This window comes from Danaus plexippus, chromosome 24 (genome assembly GCF_018135715.1).
Source record: "Danaus plexippus chromosome 24, MEX_DaPlex, whole genome shotgun sequence".
In the NCBI taxonomy this organism is placed as follows: Eukaryota; Metazoa; Arthropoda; class Insecta; order Lepidoptera; family Nymphalidae; genus Danaus; species Danaus plexippus.
Window position 1 is genome coordinate 3,471,191 of NC_083552.1, and position 21,912 is coordinate 3,493,102.

General features: G+C 29.3%; 1 protein-coding gene across 3 annotated transcripts in view; it reads right to left on the reverse strand.

Moving 5' to 3' along the window:
- Positions 1-540: 540 nt before the first annotated feature.
- Positions 541-21,912, reverse strand: part of LOC116775930 (solute carrier family 41 member 1-like) — a 54,822-nt gene continuing 33,450 nt past the window's right edge. For 2 of the 3 annotated variants that reach the window (XM_032668984.2, XM_032668983.2), the window contains exons 2-12: positions 17,140-17,232; positions 10,148-10,278; positions 7,003-7,107; positions 5,565-5,631; positions 4,829-4,941; positions 4,526-4,670; positions 4,286-4,432; positions 4,065-4,212; positions 3,445-3,650; positions 2,806-2,954; positions 541-2,460 (exon numbers count right to left, since the gene is read on the reverse strand). In XM_032668984.2, the coding sequence (XP_032524875.1) occupies positions 2,275-2,460; positions 2,806-2,954; positions 3,445-3,650; positions 4,065-4,212; positions 4,286-4,432; positions 4,526-4,670; positions 4,829-4,941; positions 5,565-5,631; positions 7,003-7,107; positions 10,148-10,278; positions 17,140-17,230 (1,488 nt within the window). In that variant the 5' untranslated portion in view covers positions 17,231-17,232 and the 3' untranslated portion in view covers positions 541-2,274. Of the gene's footprint in view, positions 2,461-2,805; positions 2,955-3,444; positions 3,651-4,064; positions 4,213-4,285; positions 4,433-4,525; positions 4,671-4,828; positions 4,942-5,564; positions 5,632-7,002; positions 7,108-10,147; positions 10,279-10,860; positions 11,172-17,139; positions 17,233-21,912 lie in introns of those variants that run through there. The other variant, XM_032668985.2, reaches the window with a different exon arrangement.

Sequence of the window (21,912 nt, forward strand, 5' to 3'; positions counted from 1 at the left end):
CTATAAAGCTGTAAGTGAATGTAACTAATATAGGTTCTTATTGTTTCCGCTGCGTATTCTACAGGTTCAGTAATTATTAGCTTGATGTGATGATATAATTCGGACACAATACAAGCATGATAGCTGTTAAGGTAGACTTCAATTCCAAGGTCTCAAATTTTGTGTGGATAGAATAACTGGTTTTCATACTGGTTTCAGACTTTGGAAAAGCTAAGCACAGGCGACTGTAGGTGTGTGTGACGATAATTTTAGAAATCTAAATCGTTTTTATATATTTCTTGTGTCATACGGATTGTCTTTTATTTCCTAAAACGGTCACAATTATCTTATGATTTTCGTTTTGTTTGAAATCTGTCAAAATAGATAACATTTATTATGGGTCCCGAAAAAATATATAATATTCAATTTTAACAACTCGTACTGAATCAATATAAATCTTTGTTATATTTGTCATTCATTAGATTTTCAAATACATTCTTTAACAACTTTCTTTCAGTAGAAGGTACATATAAATGGTGTGTAAAAAAAAAAATACAAAAATATTTTTTAAATTGTTTTTAATAAAATAAAAATCCCCTAATTAAAAATACCAATACATTTCATGGAACATATTTTATTCTTTGCAATTAAAAATACTGTATTTTCTATAACAATATCTCATGTCCTAAGTCTCGACAAAGCACCGTCAGTGAATCGGTAAAATTTATTCAAAAGTAGTAACTACGTAAAATTAAAAACAATTTTCATACATCAGTGTAAAGAGAAAATTATTACGGGCAATGCTTTTTAATAAAAAAAATAATATATATAAACATTGGAATGTCCTTGGCGTTCAATTTGCCTAAATACTACATAACAATCTATATATACATATTAAAATCTCAAATGTATCACATCATTCAATCAAATGTATACCTTAAGTCTAGAGCGAGCGGCCACTTTTGATTTGTGACGAATTTATTTCATTCAAACCACGTCTCAATTCAGCGGAATAATGTATATATATATATATATATAAAAACTATAATTTAATTTTAAATTATCATACGGTGGAATGAAGCATGCGATAATCCATAAAAGTATATAATGTCCATCGAGACCATAATTAATACGTAAGTTATTTATCTGGAATATATATATATATACATATATATTTTATTTCACAACAGGAGGTAGACATCAAAAAATGCATTATCGCGAAATTTTTTAGGAGATCACACATTACAACTTACAAACCGAACAATCCAGACGATTATGTCAATAATTTATATTAACTACAATTAATTATTTTAGGTATCTTAATACTATCAATTGCTTTATTGTACTCATTGATCTAAGGTAACAGCTAGTTATATCTACTCAGGACATTTTCATACCTAACTATTGGAATGTATTGATTTATTTATCTAGGTTAGTCAATTCAGGCAATCGTAAATTATATAATAAGTACCGTATTCATTACATATAATACACTAGAAATATTACTATGATGATATGGGAGATAGTAAATAATGTTGGTTCGATTTCACAGACAGTAGAAACTGATTTTTTTTTTTTTGTAAATCAAAATGGCCAATAGAAAACGTAAAATAATTATCCATTGTCAACATTTAAAGGAAGATTTGTTTTTCTAAATCAACTTTACAGACATACAAAAAAAGAGCCGGTAAAATTTATTCCGTCAAACATCAATTTATTGTCCATTGACTCGGCTGTTAAAAGGCTATAATTGCAATAAATCACATTCTTTTGGATAATCTATCACAGATGAGCTACTCACTATAGAGCAGGTCGTTTTTATAAAATAACATGCGAATACAAAACTTCCCTCTACATCCACATGATATAGAATATTTAATTTGACTTACGATCGTTTAAAATAATACTTGATTTCAAAGCATCGGAACTGATCTATATGCCGATTTAATAATAATCGCATATGAGGAAATGTCATCAAAATATATCATCAATACAACTAAGTCTTGCAGATCAAACTTCCTCCAAAATAATTGGCACTGCAAGGAGCTTTTATGTCAATTAATTTTTTATTTTTGACACATTTCTTACGTTACTTGTTAATGAACAGCCATCGATTCATCTAGTTTCAAGCAAATAGGCTAGCGTTTAGCGTTTACAGCTATTTGGTGATATCCATTAGACGAATCGATTGCATCGCAAAGCTATATATACGAAAGGTTTCGTTGTATCGCTTTGTGCAGAAGCGTTTATAGTTATAAAGATATATGGGTTTTCAGCCGTCATACGATTTATTTTTTATTGTACGTTATTACCGTATTCCATGCCGAATATTGATAGAATTAAGAAAGCTAGACCTAGGAAAACAGAACCCAATAGATCGCCGAGAGCCGTCAAGTACGGAATGGCGGCGTTGTCTGGATCCTTCTTCTTCTTCCACATGAAGTGTATTAGGATGTAAGAAAGGTAGAGTAAAACCATAACCTGCAAAGAGAGTTATTAAATTATAATTAATGAAGATATGTCAGAAAAAAACGAAATACATTTTGTCAATATTATTAAGAGTTATACGGAGTTTTGTATTGGTTCATTATTTTAATCTGCTATTTTTTATTTATGTACCAAAAGTAGAAATAGTTACATTATTATAAAAGAAATGTGATGGACAAAGGATAACTTATCTCTTAAAAGAGATCTCTACCAGAAACCCTTTTCATAGAGGAAACAAGAAAAGAAGTTTGGTGTGGCTACAATATCAAATCAAATCAAATTTTATGGAATTACGTCGAAACTAATTTTATATTACATTAATATAACAAAAAAACTTACTTGAATAACTGAACATAACACGTAAGTGACACCGAAGACAAACTGCAGCGAGACAAATCCTCTGAACACGACATCGGCAACAATCATGAACACTATTTGCCCACAAACGGCCAGTATTAGGAGCATTCTCGCAATTTTTGCAGCAGGAGCTAAAAATAATTGATATTAAAATATTTAAAATATATAAAATAATATAAAAATTAAAGAAACTAGGTAAGAAAAAGATTCTATCAATTAATTTACGTCACATAAAATTTTTTTTTTAATATTGAAATTATTATCCTAATCTTATTATTACGTGAATAAAAACAGTGGGTCACCGTTAATATATGTTGAAGTCAATCATAAAGGATTGTTTTATTTAAATTAATTCAATGATTTCTTAACACGAAAAAAGTATTTGACAGAAAATTTTATACTTTTTTTTAATTCCTTGGCATCGATTTGTATGAATTATAGTAATGCTGACCATTGATTTGCAACACGTTTTGATTTTTAATAAAAAAAAAAAAAATCTAACAAATAATTATTCTCTGTATATATTTTGATGACCACCTATTTGACCTAGGCCTCACTTTGATTGAAGGGCTTGTTTAGTAAATTAAATCAATAAAGTTGTATGTAATGTATAAAACTCACTTCCGTAGAACAACGTCCTCCACGGCCATTCAATGATCCTCGTATTCTCCGGTAGTATGCCGGGGATGGCTGTCTGGTGTAAGTGTGTCGCCAGACGTGATGATTGAACACAAACTAAGTTGCCACCGATACCGTTCACTATCGGTTGGAAAACTTCGTATCCCGGATATTGATCCACAGCTTGGTCCAGAACGATACCACCAACACTAAAATTATTTTATATACAATAAATATTTGCTATGCACATTCATCTGGATTTTAAGGAATAAACATAGATTAGTTTGTTTTAGCAAGACGACGTATAAAGAATATATATAAAATATTAGCAAAAAAATTCAACAAAATCAAAAACAAAATTAATTAATAGTATATCACACATTACATTTCTTCCACATCTGTAGTTATTGTTAAGTTCAGTACCATAATGAGGTCTAAAAATTTCGCGATTATTCATTTAAACGAAACTAATACTTTCTGATTTATTACGCGTTTTTTTTAAATTATTTTTAACTACATACTCCCTACGTTTCGGTTACTTTGCGGCAAAACTGATCACGAAGGATGAGATGAAAAAAAAATTTGTTTGGTTCAAATATTGTTACGATACATAATTAACTCACCCACTAATAAACAGGGCGGATATAACGGGGGTCCATCCAGTGGTGAGGACGGCCTTCGTATATTTATTCTTCCAACCAATAAACACCCAAATGGGAAGAAGACTGTAGTATACACATAGAAGTGCAATCGGTTGCCATAGCGATATCTCTGTTAATCGAAACATAACATTAAGAATATATATCACTAAGGAAAAGTACATTTCCACTGTATCAACACTCACTTATCTGTTCGAACATATATGCAGCTGTGACAGCCAATACTGAGTTACTAACGATATCGCCTATTGACGCGGCCAAAGGTGTCGCCACATTGTCGGGATTCACCTTGAACTTTTGTGAGGCGAAGATCACTATTACCATAACGAAATCTGTAATATATTAAGAGACACTTGTAAACCTCACAGATTTTTATGAAAATTACTTTAAAAAGTAATAAAATGGATTGTCCTAATGTAATGTACCTAAAACGAAACAAGTGGTGGTAGCAGTGAAGACAGCTGAAGCGATCAATAACAGTACGTAGCTGCCATTAAACTGTCTGTCTGTTATTGTGTTGACCACCACAGCGAACATAGACACCACGGTCGCCGCTACTATAGCTTGAACCTGCAAAAAAAATATTATGCAATCACTTTTTTTTTGGTCATAAGTTATTGTTTCTTGTCACGTTTTATTAAGCATTTTTCCATGTGTATTGAGTATTTTGTTGATATTATTTTTAAATCTTCTTTGCCTACATTAAGGATAGATTTTGTTTAATTTACCTGCACCAGCGATATATTGCCGACGACCATTGATATAACTTCTCGTGGTAATCTCATATTACCAAGGTTAGCCTGAGTTGAGAGCCGTGAAGCGAGACACATGTCCAAGTTACCTTAAAACAAGGAGAAACATATGAAGAAATCTCTAATATTATAAAAGACAATATTGTATATTGTAACTTCATAACATTTTCGGCCGTGCCATCGAATAATTGATGGCTTTAATACTTTATATCTGTATTTTCAAGGGCTCATATTACAATGGTTATCGATCGAAACCAAAATAGTAATTTTGTTAACAAAGGGTTAGATTGCGCGTGAATCATATGTAAAATTTTATTTCCTCGCTCAGCTGATGAACTCAATAATTAAGCTCTAGTATGAATAATGACGCTACAAGAATTACATAAATTTTCCGACCCAGACGACTTGCAAATAGTACATAATTCCGTGAGTAAATTCAAGTATTGAAAGCGTTGTCGTTCAGAACAATAAACAACATAATGCCCATCTATTATTATATTCAAATGTAATATAAAATTTTATATAAACATCAGTCTAAAATTAAATTATAAAAAAATAATTTAAAGGTTATTGTTGGTATGAAAATTCTGTACTAATCGCATATAAGGCATAGGTGATTTTTTTCTTATATATTATGAATTAAAATACTCAATTATTTTTCAGTAAACTTGGGTTATGATATTGTAATATTATAAATCTTAAATTTTATTACCTTTTAATCCGGACAGGGATGGCACTAACACGAAAATAGCTTTGACTTGCAGAAATACCTCCCAGTTCTGTAAGAGAGTTATAAAAATTTTTGTTATACCGAATTCTTTTTCGAACGTTAGGTATACTTAACCTAATATTCCTTTATAACTATTATTTGATCACAATAAAATATACTTCGTAACGTATTCGTGAGACATACCTTAAATTAACTATTACTCGTAATAGTTAGTTATTCACGAGAGTTTCAATGTAATTGTTTAATGGTAAGGCTGGCGACAGTCATCGACAAAACACATCAATTAAATACGGTAAATTGAAGATTGAGTTGATAATACCGCTTATACGTTACTAGTGCTTGAGACTGATATAAAAATTACAAAGAATATATTCATATTTTTAGAACTAAACGCCATTTATCGTAGTATTTCTCATTTAATGAAATAGGTATTATAAAAATATATAGATACATAAACATTGAATTGGTGCAACAAATCACTCATTGTTCTGGTCAAGTGTCTATTGAGATATGAATTTTATGTTAGCTTTAAGACTGTTAACCTCAAAACAAATAGTAAAAGGGAAATACCCAGTGATAGAAACGAGCAGAATTTAATTGCGAAAAATTTAAGATCAATAAAACTATATTTAGTTTTAAAGGTAAGTGATTTTACCTTGCGGACTATGAAACTATGATCGAATTATATATATTTCAGTCCTTTTTGTTAGTACGATCTTATGATTATTTTTTATTTTGACCTCAATTTGCTGGGTATTTAGTTTACCTTTTTAATACTACAGCTATACTCATTGTTGTTGCCCTCATTAGGGTTGAAATTGATATGTGTACATCTATTTATGTACGATGAAAAAACTTAAATACTATCAAGTAAATTTATTATTACGTGACTAAAATGAATTTTAATAAATTTCCTATATATATTTAACATTTACTAAAATATCAAATGTTTAAAGTATTTAGCGGCATATTCTTTGACGACTAAGTGTATACTAGGTTCAATAAATCTTTAAGTGTTTGTCCTGTTTGAGACTTATTTGGCGTATTTATAAAACAATTGAAGTATATATCTTTATGCTGTGATAACGAAACCTTGCTTTATAAAGTTATATATATATTTAAAGTTAAGAACTGAAATATATTAATACATAAGTCATCCATTACTAAGAATATAATTAATTTTCAAATGATAAATATAAATGTTGTTTTTTTGTGGAAACGTAACATTTTATTTGTCTTAATTGAAATTTATTTAGAATGTATAGTGTTATGTTTATTTTTATATTATGACTAATTGAAATTTTCATTTAATACAATCAAATTTATGATTTGATCAAATAATTAATTTGATCGACTAAGTTATTTGATCTGATCAATCTTTCTCATCAGGGTGTCAGGAAGTAATTAGGAGATTACTCACTTTAACACTACCCAACACCAAGCCGGATCCTATCGTTCCACAACCGGCTATGAAGAATGGAACAGCTATCTGCATCAGGGTTGTCCACCATCTCTCCTCCTTTTTCTGATAACATAAAAAAATATTACATTAAAATAATGAAATCGTGGATATTTATTCATGTCACAAATTGTAGCCGCAATATCTTTATAATGATTAAAAACAGCTGAAAAATAAAATGCCAGCTTACCGAAGAAAGCTTTCAACTAAAATATTTTATTTAAGATTATTTTTAATTATACATTAAACGTTAATAGTTGTGAGGATTAAATTTAATAAATAAATACATAAGATATACGAGACACGTTTCACTTTTAGGTTATCTTGTTATTTTTTTGTACATATATTTTTTTTCCAGCTTTGTTTCACATTGTTGTTTAAATGGATTTTTATTTAATTTATTTTTATAATAAAATTCATTCTTTATATGACAATGAATCAAATCACTCATGTCCTAACCACATAGATTTATTGAAATATTTTTATTTCAAAATATAAAAAGCTATAATATGGCATGTGTGCTAGAGAATTTTTAAGTTCACCAAGTCCAAAATACAATTACGATCTTTATTATACAGGCTGTGTGTTGTTGTCTGTTATCTTGTTAACAAACCAGAATAAATTTATTTCATACAACAAAATAATTATTTATAATTAGTTATATCTAGATCCTTGGTATTTTCTCCTCATAACAATTTTTCCCATAGCAATATCGTTACAAATAAATATTTAAATCGGGCATTTATTTTGAAAAAAAAATTGTCACTTGTCAAATATAACACAGATAACGTCACGTTGCTTAGTTGCTAGCCCTGTTATACACTATATATTTAAGGCTGGGTATATACTACACTATTTTAGAGTCTCAACCTAAAAAAATGGTGAAGTTAACTTTTTATTTTAATCGTCTATGTTAAAGTAAAACGTACATTTTAATAAAAAAAAATGTTTAGTAGTTTTTGCGTGAAAGAGTAAAAACTGATTTACGTCTTGGTTCAGAAACTTTCACGTTTATTATATTAGTAGGCTAATAGGAAATAACGGTGGAATCGTGTGTATATCTATACATGCGTTCGCGTAACCTTAACGTAGCCACATACATTAAAGGCACTATATAAAGCCTGATAACTGACGATAATTCCAGAAATACGTCGTTTGTTAGAGCGTATCTGCATTAATTTGCAGGAAATTATGTTCAGATGTGCTTTGAATTAAAATATCTTGATTTTACGTCTTGCATATTAAAAAGAACAATAAAAGGGGACGAAATAATACGAGTCCATTAAACCGATCCTTTACTTGAGCATAAAATATTATACGAAAATTATAGAAGCTAATAATTTAAGTATGTTTTTTTTAACAACATCGATAAGAACACCTTAAAGATATGAACATTTACAAGGAAAAATATTAAACGAAATCAGTATATAAAAAATATGTTTTGATTAATACGATAGCGTATGAATTCAAAATTGACAAATTAACTGTTACAAACTTGTTAAAGATAAAAAGATCAACCTTTACCGATAAGAGACGAAGGAAAAGAGGTGATATTTTATTTCAATATGAATATTAATTAAGCAATAATATGAGACGAACGACTTTGTATTACGTATAAGCATAAGAAATCTTTTCTTTGGCTTAATGTGTTCGAAATATTAAAAAAAAAAAAATGCCTTCATCAATAAGAGCGTACATAAACTCATTTGCGAGTTTATCACTTGTAGGGGATGTTATAAAGTGACATTTTATCGCTTAAATACATATAATTAATAAAGATTATTAAATTATAATAAATTTACACAGATAATTAATTAATCGTTTTTTTTTAATTACGTTATCAAAATGTCGTTCTTTATATGAATCTTACGTGAGAATGTGGATCTTAATAACATTGATGGATTATAAATGATATATATTTTATCAATATTAATAAAAATTTATATAAATTTATTTATAATATTGTAAAAGTGAAAGTTTATGTTCGTTTGTTGTATTACGTCATAACTGCCTAACTGATTTATGTAAAATTTTCCTTACATATAAATTTTATATTAGTTTTAAAATTACGGATCTATAGAAAAATTATTTATTAGAACACAAAAACAACTTTAATAGCGTCCTTAACTGACTTAATTAATGCGAAGTTTTAAAAATATTTTGAGACATTTCAGTTCAATACAAAAGTTCAGTTTAAATTAATTAAGGCAATATTACATACTGTTTATTTCACTTGTTATATCAAACAATAATATATAAGAAATTTTTAATACTTACATCACTAAATATATAATTAGAGTTTGCTTGAGACCGTTATATCAGATAATTTATTAGATAGATTTTATCACTAAGAGAATTGTTATTCGGTGTGGGACTAATTTTTTTTATCTGAATATAAGATAATTGTCCAACCCGAATCACTCGGTCGAGATGAAAATACGTGATTATTATTATCGTCATTTTCAAGATAAATGAAATTGGTAACAATTTTTTATCAGTAATACTTTAATTATATTTAAAATTTATATGAATAACTCATATATTAGTATTAATGTTAAATTCGAAGGATGTATTTATTTTTATTCCGTTTATTTTAATTCCAATTATTCATATCAATCTTTTTGAAAATCTCTTTTTTAGGTCTTTTTTTTTGTAGATCCGTAATTTTTATTAACATTCGTCGACTTTTTAATAATTTAACAATATGTAACATCAGTTCTGTCAAACGACAACAAGCACACACACACACACACACACACACACACATATACTTCAGTATTTAATGATAATGAGTGAGTCAGACATGATCACTTTTTGCTAATTTACCGTTACTAGTTCCTAACAGTTATGTATTAAAGCGTCAAATAGATTTTGAGAACATTCTTATATTCGTAGTTATTGTGACATCGCTTCAGAAAAGTTAAAATAAGACTAGCTTATATTGTATTTTAATATATCCATACTGAAAAACATGTCGTTTTGTAAGTTTTCCTAAAAGAGTTGCATTCCTATTGCATTAATCTATAGATATTTGTGTTATGAATAAATTTGTTAAAGATCAATAAAATTAATTAATAATTAAACACCCTGTATAATGTCAACTCACCCCGGATAAAGGTTGCTTCTCGGGATCGGATTCAGCGAATTTCTTCTCCGGTGGATCCCCAGGACTTTTGACGTCCCCGGATGAATTTATTGACGACATTGTGAATGTACTATCCGGACTACCAATATCATCTGAAACGATGAACACGGTGATTAAAAAAATAAAATACACATCAGCTATAGACTATAAAAATAAATCATTATGCCGATATGTTTCTACGTACGATCTTGGCCGCAGTGGTTTTTTTTTTAAAAGAAATATATTAATTATTTATGGACGTCATTTTGATCTATGCTACGGTTTTATTTGAAGAGTGGATTTTGACAGTGTATTGTATATATAGTGTAAGTTGATTACTATAGTCGAAGTTGATTTATTGTCTAAATGAATAAAATTATTATACATTTTTGTTCCGCTATCTATTCGTACAGTTACTTAAGTTTTAATTTAATTGAATTAAAAAATATGTTTCGAATTAAGTTTAACCTTATACCATTAATAATATTTCGGATTGACATATGCAATCACAGATATCTCTGCACTAAATATCATCAAGCATTAATGTTATTTAAAAAAATTTACTCATTTTTAAAATCAATGCATATTAAATTTTATTAAAATGAATTCATTATTCAATTGTGATTCAATGCCTTTATGTATGGCAAATTATCTTCCTTTCCACTGTTATATAATGATATCATGCTAAATATTACCTAATATCGTATATCCATTCATTTGCCTCCATAACTTTCGTATGGCAATTTCAATGCTGACACTCGTAAAATTCGTCATTATCACTGAATCTATTACACAAAACTAAAACGTAGATTGCTTTATCACAAAAGATTTTAAGGAAAACCTATTTCCTACATAAAAACATTGTTTACACTGAGTCGCGTCAAGCAATTAGCTGTCACAATTTTTTTTTTTTCGGAGAGATATTTTTTTAGCCGCTATAATTTATTGTATTCAGCCAACATTCCGATGGAAAAATTTGTAAGTTATTCACTGTACAGTCACATTTTTATATTCGTGATCTTCTGTTTGAGACGGAGAAACTAGTTCTGATATAAATAAATTAGTTTTGATATAATTACCCGTTTTGTTTACAATAACGATTATGAACTTGTTATCACTAAATAAAGTTATCATTAGAAGTGTAAATAGAGAGTATTTATGTTAATTTAGAAACCAGTTGGGAATTTCGGTTTCCATAGTAAGAAAGGGAGAGAAAAAATTGGGGGTAGAATATAAAAATATGTTAATGTAAGTAAACAACACTCGTTCCGTACTTAACGTAATGAGAATTAAGCCTCAATGAATTTAGCTAACGACCTCTTTAAACATTCAGTTATTCTGTCTGTGAATATGTCAAGGTCACATTAATATATGTATATATATATTATTTCTAGAAAAACACTGGCTTAAAATAGCTCTTAATAAATTATCTACAATAATTTAGTAACTCTGTGGTTAACTTGGTCAATTACATTAATTTCCAAAACCCTTAAAAAAAATATGGTGTTACATTTACGTTAAATTTTTTTTCATTATAATTTTTAAATTTCGGAACACAAATATGTATATATATCCTCACCGTGTTGTTTTAAGCCATTGCTTTTTAATTCTACGGTAGAATAACTAAGTAGTAAGTTTAAACACTACTAGATGGCGCTTATAAAAAATAAAATTATTTTAAATGTACGATATATTATGATGTTCGATAAATAAACTTGATAATTAAAATAAAGATAAGCTAAAAGATAACTCAATACTATTAAATCAATATAATATAAAGATAATATTTCTGTGTACCTACTTACCCAAAAGTCTACCGAACGATTGATGGAATTCGAAACAGGCGCTATATAAATGTTACATTTTTATAGATACTTTTTTATAATCTTCGTTATCATCTTACTTATGTGTAATGATAAGATGAAGGATTATCGAAAAAAATGTAATCCCAATTTATGCTTCCCTTAAATATGTCACATCACTTAGGAACATAGAAAAACTAAAAGTATATAGGATAGCATTTTCTAGGTATACAATAGAAATTACGTTGGGACTTATAAAGACATTTCGTTGTGTATTTAAAGTCTATTTTAAGATGATTTAATGATCTGTATAATATTACGTAAAAGATTCTTTCATTTAATTGGTTGAGTTCTTTATCTTTAGGTCCTAGGGGATTTTATTAAGAACCATAACATTACGCCACAAACAGCAGTGGCGAGACGTCAATGAAAAGTATGGAAAAAAACGCAAAAGATATATTTCTTTTTTGGACTACGACATTGTAACATTAAACACAGGTCAGACCCGGGGAATGAGCTAGTACATATTATACCGTGTAATCGTTCGTTGTAGTTATTACCACAACAGACGAAATTTGTGGTCTTACATCATACTTACCGAGAAGGAAATCTCTATTTTCATAATATAATCTCGCTTAAGACTTACTCATTCATATTCATTGCATATTCTGACCTTCTGCCAGTTTACGAGCCACAACTTTGACCTTTGCCGGAAATAATAAACAACTAATTGAATTATTCTAGTTTTTTCTAGATTTTTAGTGAAATTTCAAAATACTTTTATATAGATCTATCATATATTTTATCTGTTCTTTAGATATTAATAGAATGTAATTCCCTTTTTATTAACTGGCAACTTCGCACGACTTCAGATTTTTTTTGTGAGGGTATCCCTCAAAGTTTACATGTGCCCTTGCGGAATGGTACCTTCATTGTTATAGAGCGCCAGGTTTCTCGGCCTAATAAAGATCGAACGTTTTTTGCAAGTTTTTTGAATACACGAGTATAATATGTATATGTATGTATGTAAGAAATAAAATTTAATAAATTGATTTAGATAATCATAGAATGTTATTGTTTTATTTTTATCTAAGATTTCATTTTTAGATAATTAGGATGTAGGAAAACAATTAATAATTATGTCATATAATATAATTATTTTTTTAAATATATAATTTAAATATTTTTATTTTTAATTTAATACTTTTTTATGTAATTGTTTAATCGTTTGTTTTAAAATTTAGCAAAAAAAAAAAAAAAATTGTGCATAGAACATTGACATTTGTCATTTATTTCAAACAAATGTTTAAGCTCGAGGTTGGTGAGCACCAACAATTTAACAATAAAAGGCCAATACACCAAAAGCAAGCAAAAAGTATAGAACATAATTTGCATTTGACTGTCAGCTGTACAAATATGGCTGTACAAAAATACATTTTTCCTATAACAGTGTTGTTGAATGTCGTTATTTGTTAAGTAGATAAATAACTGTATTTTATTCAGAATTGTATTATAAATGAAACACGGCAAAAACTAAAAGTAATCTTCGCAAGAATGATGCTACTGTATTTTGTTACCTTTTAACACAAATTGCCTCTTCACAGTCTTCATTTTATTTATAGATAATTACTAGAAAGACATTATAATTGTTGACTTTATATATATACATCGGAATAGTAGATAGTTGTTTAAAGGATCTTAACAAGCGTACAGTAACGTCAAAAAAGCTTGGATCTACGATAATCACCTAATACCACGTTTGAATAGACATTTCCTCGTCTATGGTTTCAATGAAATCCTATTGTCAAAGTTAGAAGCATAAAGTTATAGTGTCATAAAGGTGTTGAAGTTGTGACTCGGTCTCGCGCTGCCGGCTGATTCGTCAGCTTTATTCAGGGATCGCAATAGTTGTGGGATATCTTAAAAGGCCATCGGAGCTCTACAATTACTTAAGAGTTTCCAAGTGACATGTCTTGGGGAAATCCCACGATGACGTCGTTACATTACTCCCAAAAAACAAAGATGCCTCAGAGCTGGAATCAAGACTTCATTTCCATAACCAGTTTACGATATGACCATAAAGCAACAGTGGAGGGTTAAGATCAAGTAAGAAGGACCAAGACACGGATATATTAAAGTATTTTATTGGGCAAGATGAAAGTGGTAAATATAAGATGTAATGAGTTTAAAAATGCAGAACGGGTATTTAAACATAGGAATAATTTACATCCCATTAGCACTAAAATGGCGCAACTTAATTAATGATTGGTGACCAGCACTGCTAAAATTATATCTCAATGCGTTTTTAAATGAATCTCCCAGATCAGAGCAATTTAGTAAAATGGGGTAAAGATACCGAAAAAAACTTGCTTTTCTTTAGGGGAAGGTAGTTGGAAATGGCATTTGCTGCTGGGATGTGAGGTACTCCTGAATAGCCGTCAATACTCGTTTCGTCACGACATGGTTCTAGAATTCATACGTGAAGCAGTTAGTCTTTCGGTAACCAGCTATCATAAAAGCGGCTTCGGATTGGACTGTGATGATGGATGCGTATGAGAAACAATATAAAATCCCATAGGATAATTGTTGATTGGCGTCCAGGCCATACACATTTCTGTATTCGAGAATTTAGAAGAACGTTGTGTTAATAGAGCTTACGGTCCCTAGGGTAAACTACATCCCCAAAGACCCATCAAGGTGAATAAGTATTACGAGCTCACTAACCAACTCATTAAGAATGTGTTGGTCGTAAATTTGTACTCGGTAGAAGTGGGAGCGAGAGGTATAACAGCTTAAACTCTCTACTACCTACTAAAAGACTTGGGCCTGTCCAGAACTAACATCAATTCATTCTTAGAGCGTACTTCGTAGGGAGCCCTAGTAGGTTCGTTTCAAATTTGATTAGGTAGACCTGGTGCTTGGACGGTTGAGGGAAGAGTTTAACGGGCGTTAGATAGGGGCTCCTTAAACCTACCGCAAGGTTAATCCATGGCATGCTGAGAAGTTTCGACTCTATATAGAAAACAATGTTTTATATTTGGGGTACTAAGAATCATAAGCCGTCGTAGACTACGTCATATCAAATCCTATTGTTCGCAAAATATATTAATATCTTTTTGTATAGACAATAATAATAATAAAAATGTAGTTGAAATTTCTCAAAGGATAACCACAGTAAGATAAATATTTATAACAAAATAAATAGGTATTATAGATTAAAGTGATATGTGAATTAAAAAAAATTTGTGATATTTACAATGGTTTGGGTTTAAGTTAATCTTATTTAGTAACAAATAAGTTTATAAAGATTTTTGATGCTTGAAAAGTCATTAAGGATTATAAAAATAAAGTAAGTAAAGACGAACACAACTCTTGCTTAGACGTTTCTGGAAACTGTAGTTAGTTTTAATACTATGACAACATTAAAAGATTGTGCTATTGAATTATCATATATACCTGTGTATATAAAGTTAGTTTACTTATACTAATATTCCGATATTGATGTTTTGGAGAGTTCAATTTAAAACATCTTTAAAAATTTTCATATAAAAATAAATATTTGTCGTACTTCTGTTTCTTATAATCTTATATATTGATATCTTTTTTAATAAAATCATTGTAAAAATTTATATAAAAACATTTTTTCAGGACTCAATAACTTGAATTAAATTCTTGTTTTATTAATCAACGCTATTGTTAAAAAATGAGGCAATGTGCAGTGTGTATACTACAATTTTCCCGCTGCACCGCCCGCTTGAAAGTAAATTCAACATACAAACATATAAAATGAAATAAATTTAAAACTGATATTGCTTTTGGGATGTCAGCAGGATCGCAGGAGTCATAATAACATATTATCGAAATCTGTTTACGATTTCATCAATAACTTCAGCAACCAAATAACAAACATTCATCGAATTGATTGATTTATATAGATATAATATTTGCGAAGATAAATAACATTTGGCATAAAAATCTTTGACTTTGAAAGCAATGATTAGATATGTATCAATGTCTAAAATCTTAAAGTAATCCATCATATCGAGTCGAGATTCTATCTCTTCTGAATGTTAAAGGCTTATACGAAATTTAAAAAAAAATCTTCGATTATTTCCATATCTCATCTGTAACGTGTAATGCGTGTTCAGATACATGCCATTAAGACGCGGTATCAGAATCGCATATTGTCAAATTTGAGGATAATATTCTCTTAACGTCGATAAGAGTGATACATCTGCTAAGTATATTTGTTAATCTAATTCATAAAATACATATGTATACATAGAAAAATAGCAGATATCCTTTAAGTTTGTTAAAACTACCGTCTGAGCAATTTAATGTTTTACTAAATCTATTTAGATGTAGCTATACGTACTCGTAATGTGACGTAAGATGAAATTTCCAAAGAATAAAATCCGGTAATCATAATGCTGGGTTTCTTTAGCCTTTATATTGAGAAATTAGTCGCTATGGCAACAAAAAAGTAACATGCATTCGAAAAAAAATTGTCTTAGTCAGCAAAAAATCTTTCATTGATACACCTTTTAAAGTAGACTTGTTATCGCACTAAGTATTTACCCCTTCAGAATATCGATACTGAATCTTAACGACAATCGAGAGCTGAGATTGAATGTTTGAAATGTTACTCAAATGTAACAAAAACCTACCAATATTCACCAAATTAAATATGACTTATATTCTCTAAATTAATTATTATTAATTATAAATAATTACATGGTACATTAAATACGTCGTCATCTATGTGCTAGTGTAAATATTTATTTTATTACATACAGATGTTCTTGTGATCCAGAGATTAATGACAGATTATGGTACGGATGTAATGTTTCTGTCCTATCTGATAACATTTGCTGTTAATCCTTTGATATGCTGATGCATAAAACAAGCGAAGTACAATATATCATTTCTTTGTCTTATTTAATTATATCGTTCAATATATTTTATCTTAGCGTTCCCGTAAATATGATACGGTCGTTCTTATTAAGTTATGTGAATATTTTTCATGAACCGTAATATTCTATAGAGTAAAGACTTTCGTATTTCAACGTCACTTCGCCAGTAATGTAAATGATTAAACCATCTTCTCACTTCTGTTAGTGTTGTGTTAGTTAATTTTTGTGAATGAAGATATTTCCAATATTATTCACTCACCGCTGATAGTATAGATCGGTGTTTCTTTGACCTGGGGTGAATAGAATTCAACTTTATCGGCTGGCTTGACGACATCGGCTGCTCCAACCATGCCTGGAACAAGCGAATAAGAGCAGTTATTAAATGTTCTCGACATCAAATAACACCTTAAAGGAAAACTTTAAGTTGTTTCCATTAAGAATGAAAATTCAGTATACCGTTATAATAAACAATGGCTTCTTAATTTCCCCCCAAATAAAATGAGATTTTAATATGTAGGTCAGGGCTGTAACTCATCGCATCGTACTCAATAACCTAAGCCTCTTACAAAAGTCTGAAGTGGCAATAACAATTACTACACATTGTTCTAGAAAATATATCTATATTTTTTCCTACGTTTCATGAATACATACACATGAAATTGCAACAAAGATAAAATAATAATAATAATAAATTTCATCACGGCTTTCCTAAACGGGGCGTATGTGAATACTGGCAATCTCGTTTTCTATAAATAAACTGTTGATGCTATCGTTGTCACGTTTTTCTTGATAACCATGCGTTCCTCTAAGTCAATAATCCATACGATTAAATTAATCCCGTTACAATTTCAATATCTATTTCCGAGACGAATAATGTTACGATTGTGATGTACCGCATGTCTGATGGATGGCTCACTCCGTGAAACTGCTATCAGGAATTTTTGCATTAGTGATTTAAATATGATATTATAACGATAATTTTTTTTATTGTATTAGTTAAATAATATTTGTTGAATGTTTGTTTCATTTGTAAGAAATTACAAATATTATCTATGCGTAATAATAATTATTGCTACGGTCTAGGGTCTTCGAATCATAGATAGTTAGAATGTTAAGCCTCAATTACGATCTGATAGCCAACAATTTACATTAAAGTTACGTTTAAATGACAGTTAACGTACCTTATCAATGGTTCACTGTCATATACTACGTTTTACGGGTTCAAGTAACCGTGTTTATGAAGCCACATGAAAGTGTAGGTTGCAGATAAGTAGGTTGGAAAGCCGATAATTCAAGGCGATTTATAAAATTCTCAATGACAAAATAAAGATGATATACCAATAGAGCCTTTATATTTATAACGATGACATATCATTATCAATAATCATTGATGCCAATCGGTAATTTTAGGTATTTTTTTTTAAATAAAAACTTTTGTTAGTTATTTATATAAAACAAAGGTGTAAGATGAGAGGGAAATGCATGTGAGGTGGCCCTGATTGTGCAGATGCCCGTAGCGATAGTAAATCTTTATAACCAGATGGGACAGGCCGCTTTCTTATTTGCTACCTTATTGGCTTAAAAAATAAGAAAAATAAAATTAATTACAGCAGAGACACTGTTCCTTAGTGTTTTACTGTACGATATTTTAGTTTTTTATCGTATTTTATCGTTTAGCCTTTTATCGTATAATATTTTAAGCAATTTACAATATATATTGACATAACTTGATGCAAATGTTATTAAAGTATATTTGTTTGAATTACGGCTTCTTTTAAGGTGTCTCATTAGTTATCGACGTATCATTTCCTAAGAATCACATCCGTTTGGACATTTTTTTATATTTTTTTACATTATTTTTATATGACGAATGAATTAATAATTTCGTTTCACACGTGCCTATCACACGTAACGAAGAATTCACGTGTCCGACTAGTTTTGTTAAACGCGTTAAATCAGTTATGTTAATTTAGGTAACAAAAGTCGAAGCTCTGGTGACCTTCCTCTTAATTTCCCCATTTAACAAGACAGACGATACAGGGATATTCTTATCCTGTATGCATCCTGCAGTTTTAAATAGCAATAATGACTAAAGCCAATGAAATTTCATGACTATTCATCGTCGGACTAGCGCTGTGTAGGGGTTTCTCAAGGCGATGGTCGCGGACAAATTTTTTTATATTGTATGTGTAAATGGTTTATTGCGAATTCTTTGACGGGATGTGATTATAAAGAAACGATTATAATAAATTATCACAATAGGGTAAATGTAACGAATCAATTGCGAGCATGCATGAGATCACGGCCGCTGTTCTCATGCGTACATCTAACAATGGTTGTTTATAATCGTGTGTCGTTTTATGCTACAACGATTTGCTATGACAGATTTTTACATGACTTTATGATTATTGCCACATATTTTTTTTTATTCTACAAATCACCGTTTATATTTTATGTCCTTGTCAGTTTTGATAGGAAAAAATACAAAGCCAAGCTTCACACGTGGCTTGTGAATAACATTTTAATATATATTTATAATGTTATGTCTTTTATTGTTCTTTGGTGAAGGTTGTATTTATTCTGTTTTTTCCTTTAATCGACTGTTCATTATTTGAAATTTCATGAAAACTGGCTCATTGAGATATCATCGCTATAAATCAATATAAGTGAGTGATATTGTAAGTGTCTATTTTCTGTTCAATTATATGAATAAGACTTTCAAAGTTAAGTTAGTTTTCATCTTGCATTTTCTTTTGTATCTTCTTAATGTATGTAGGATTTTTTTCAAACTAAATTTAGTTTCTAATGTGTATTTATGTTAATTGCCCCCAATTTCCCAACAGATGAAGGTACAATAAGGGCCTTATTTCCAAAGATCAGATTGTGAAAGCTGTTACGAGTGAAACCACTGGACCGATTCATCTTGCGACAGAATCGAGATTTTTTCATACATTTTTAAGTAACTCTCATCTTATTCCAAGGTTTTACCTACTAATGTCTCTAAATAACTTTACGCTTAGTAATTATTTTTGTAATATTTCATATTTTAAGTGCCGGAGAAGATAAAGTTTTTTCTGTTGCTATATAATTTAGAGTTGTTTTATTTGTAAGTGTTTTAGAATATTCTATCAAAAAATAAAACATTAAACTTCATTACCGTGCTGTATTTATTATGGGAATCTCGTGATATCGTTAGGTAAGACTTAAGTTATCATATAAAATTAACTATTTGTTTATTTTGTTATTTTACTTATTTAAATATTGCGGAACCGAATATGAAATTATTAAAATAATTTTTATTTCTTATGTAAAGAAAAAATATGTCTGGAAGATTTTTTATGTCATCTTTGCAGGTCCACGATTTATTACGAAAAATCATTTCTTAGTTGTTGTTTGGTCTATCAGTCGCCTTGGAACCAATAGTATTGGGCTATAGAATGTTAATTTTAAGTGACTGTGAAATATAAAAGATTTGATTTCAACCTCTGTTAAATTAAGCATTCTATTCTAAATGATTATAAATATGAAGTGTATTAGTGTGTAGTGTAGAAGCACTTAAACATGAGGTCTACTGATAAGGTCAGCGTTTTCAATCAATTCAGTCTTCAATAATATATTCATCGCATATTATGTTACATTTTTATATTGCCATACTAAAATATTAAATATTTAGTATGCAGAACCTGACGCTAGAACTTTAATTGCGTAATAAACTCGCGTTATTTAATTTACATTAATGAGTGGAATATGTGTAAAAATAGTGAGACCTGTTTATAACAAGATCTATCGTAGATTCGAAGGTCTATCTATTTTAGCCAAAAATAAATCGGCTATTGTTGATTTAGTAAAAGCATTTTAGTTACGCTGATTACAGAACCATCGTATTAAATATTTTCATGTATAAAATTACTGTACATTACGTAAAGGGCTTAGCTCTATCAAGATTTTATTATATTGCATAATTTTTTTTAAATATGTATTTATATTAACTCGATCTTATACTTAAAATAGTAAATACTAATGCGTATGTCTTCTAATAGTAATTTTTTTCTTAATACAAATTATTCCTTACGTGCTACTGATTTATGTGAATAAATTTTCCATCCGTCCATCTATCTATCATCTCGTATTTATCTAATAATGGACTTCATAAACTCGCGACGAGTTTGTGTTCAGGTTTACCAACATTAGTGGACAACGGTGACAGTTTCGGCAGTATGTATTATATATGGTAATAAAATATAAAAGTTTTAATATCGTTCAAACGAGTTCTGAAGCATTAAATTATTCAAATCAGTTCTCGACTCTTACACGTTTTATTCGTTTTGTCATTCTATGTCAACAATATTGCCTTTTAAGATTGTAAATTTAAACGTTTTCCGTAAATAAACACCATACTTATTTAAGAATTGTTTTGTTGTTATTTGATTGTTGATTTGTTGTTTCAATGTTGTATTTTATTTTATTTTTTCTATTTAATAGCGATTGTAATAAACATCCATATTTTGTGATTCTTGCACGGGTAATTCTGATATACTTACTTGAAATAAAATTAAACTAAATTAAAACCTTTTATACGTTAATGTATAACTGTGGTAAATTATAATTTGCTTTCTTAAACCGTATTAGTCAAACATGAACAAACGGAGATTAAAATATAAAGCAAATATATTAATACACTCGTTGTAAACACTTCAAAGTTAAGATTGTGTTCCGTTATCAAAGATAGAATTCCACTCTCAAAGATTTAATTCCGTTCCCATTACATGTACATGACAGACAGTTTTCACGTGGAAAACGTGTAAAGCTCAAGCAAGTTAATCTTTTATTTATGTTAAATATTTCTCTTTATAATTATGTTACACTTAATAAAAAAGCGTATGTCTATTTAGTAGAATAAAGTGTGACGGGTTTCACTTTGTTCGTGAGACAAGTTAACAGAAACATTAAAAACAACTTATATTATGTGACACATTTTGTGGTTACTTGTTAATCTTTCATGCAAAAACAGAATTTTTTTATAAATAATCTT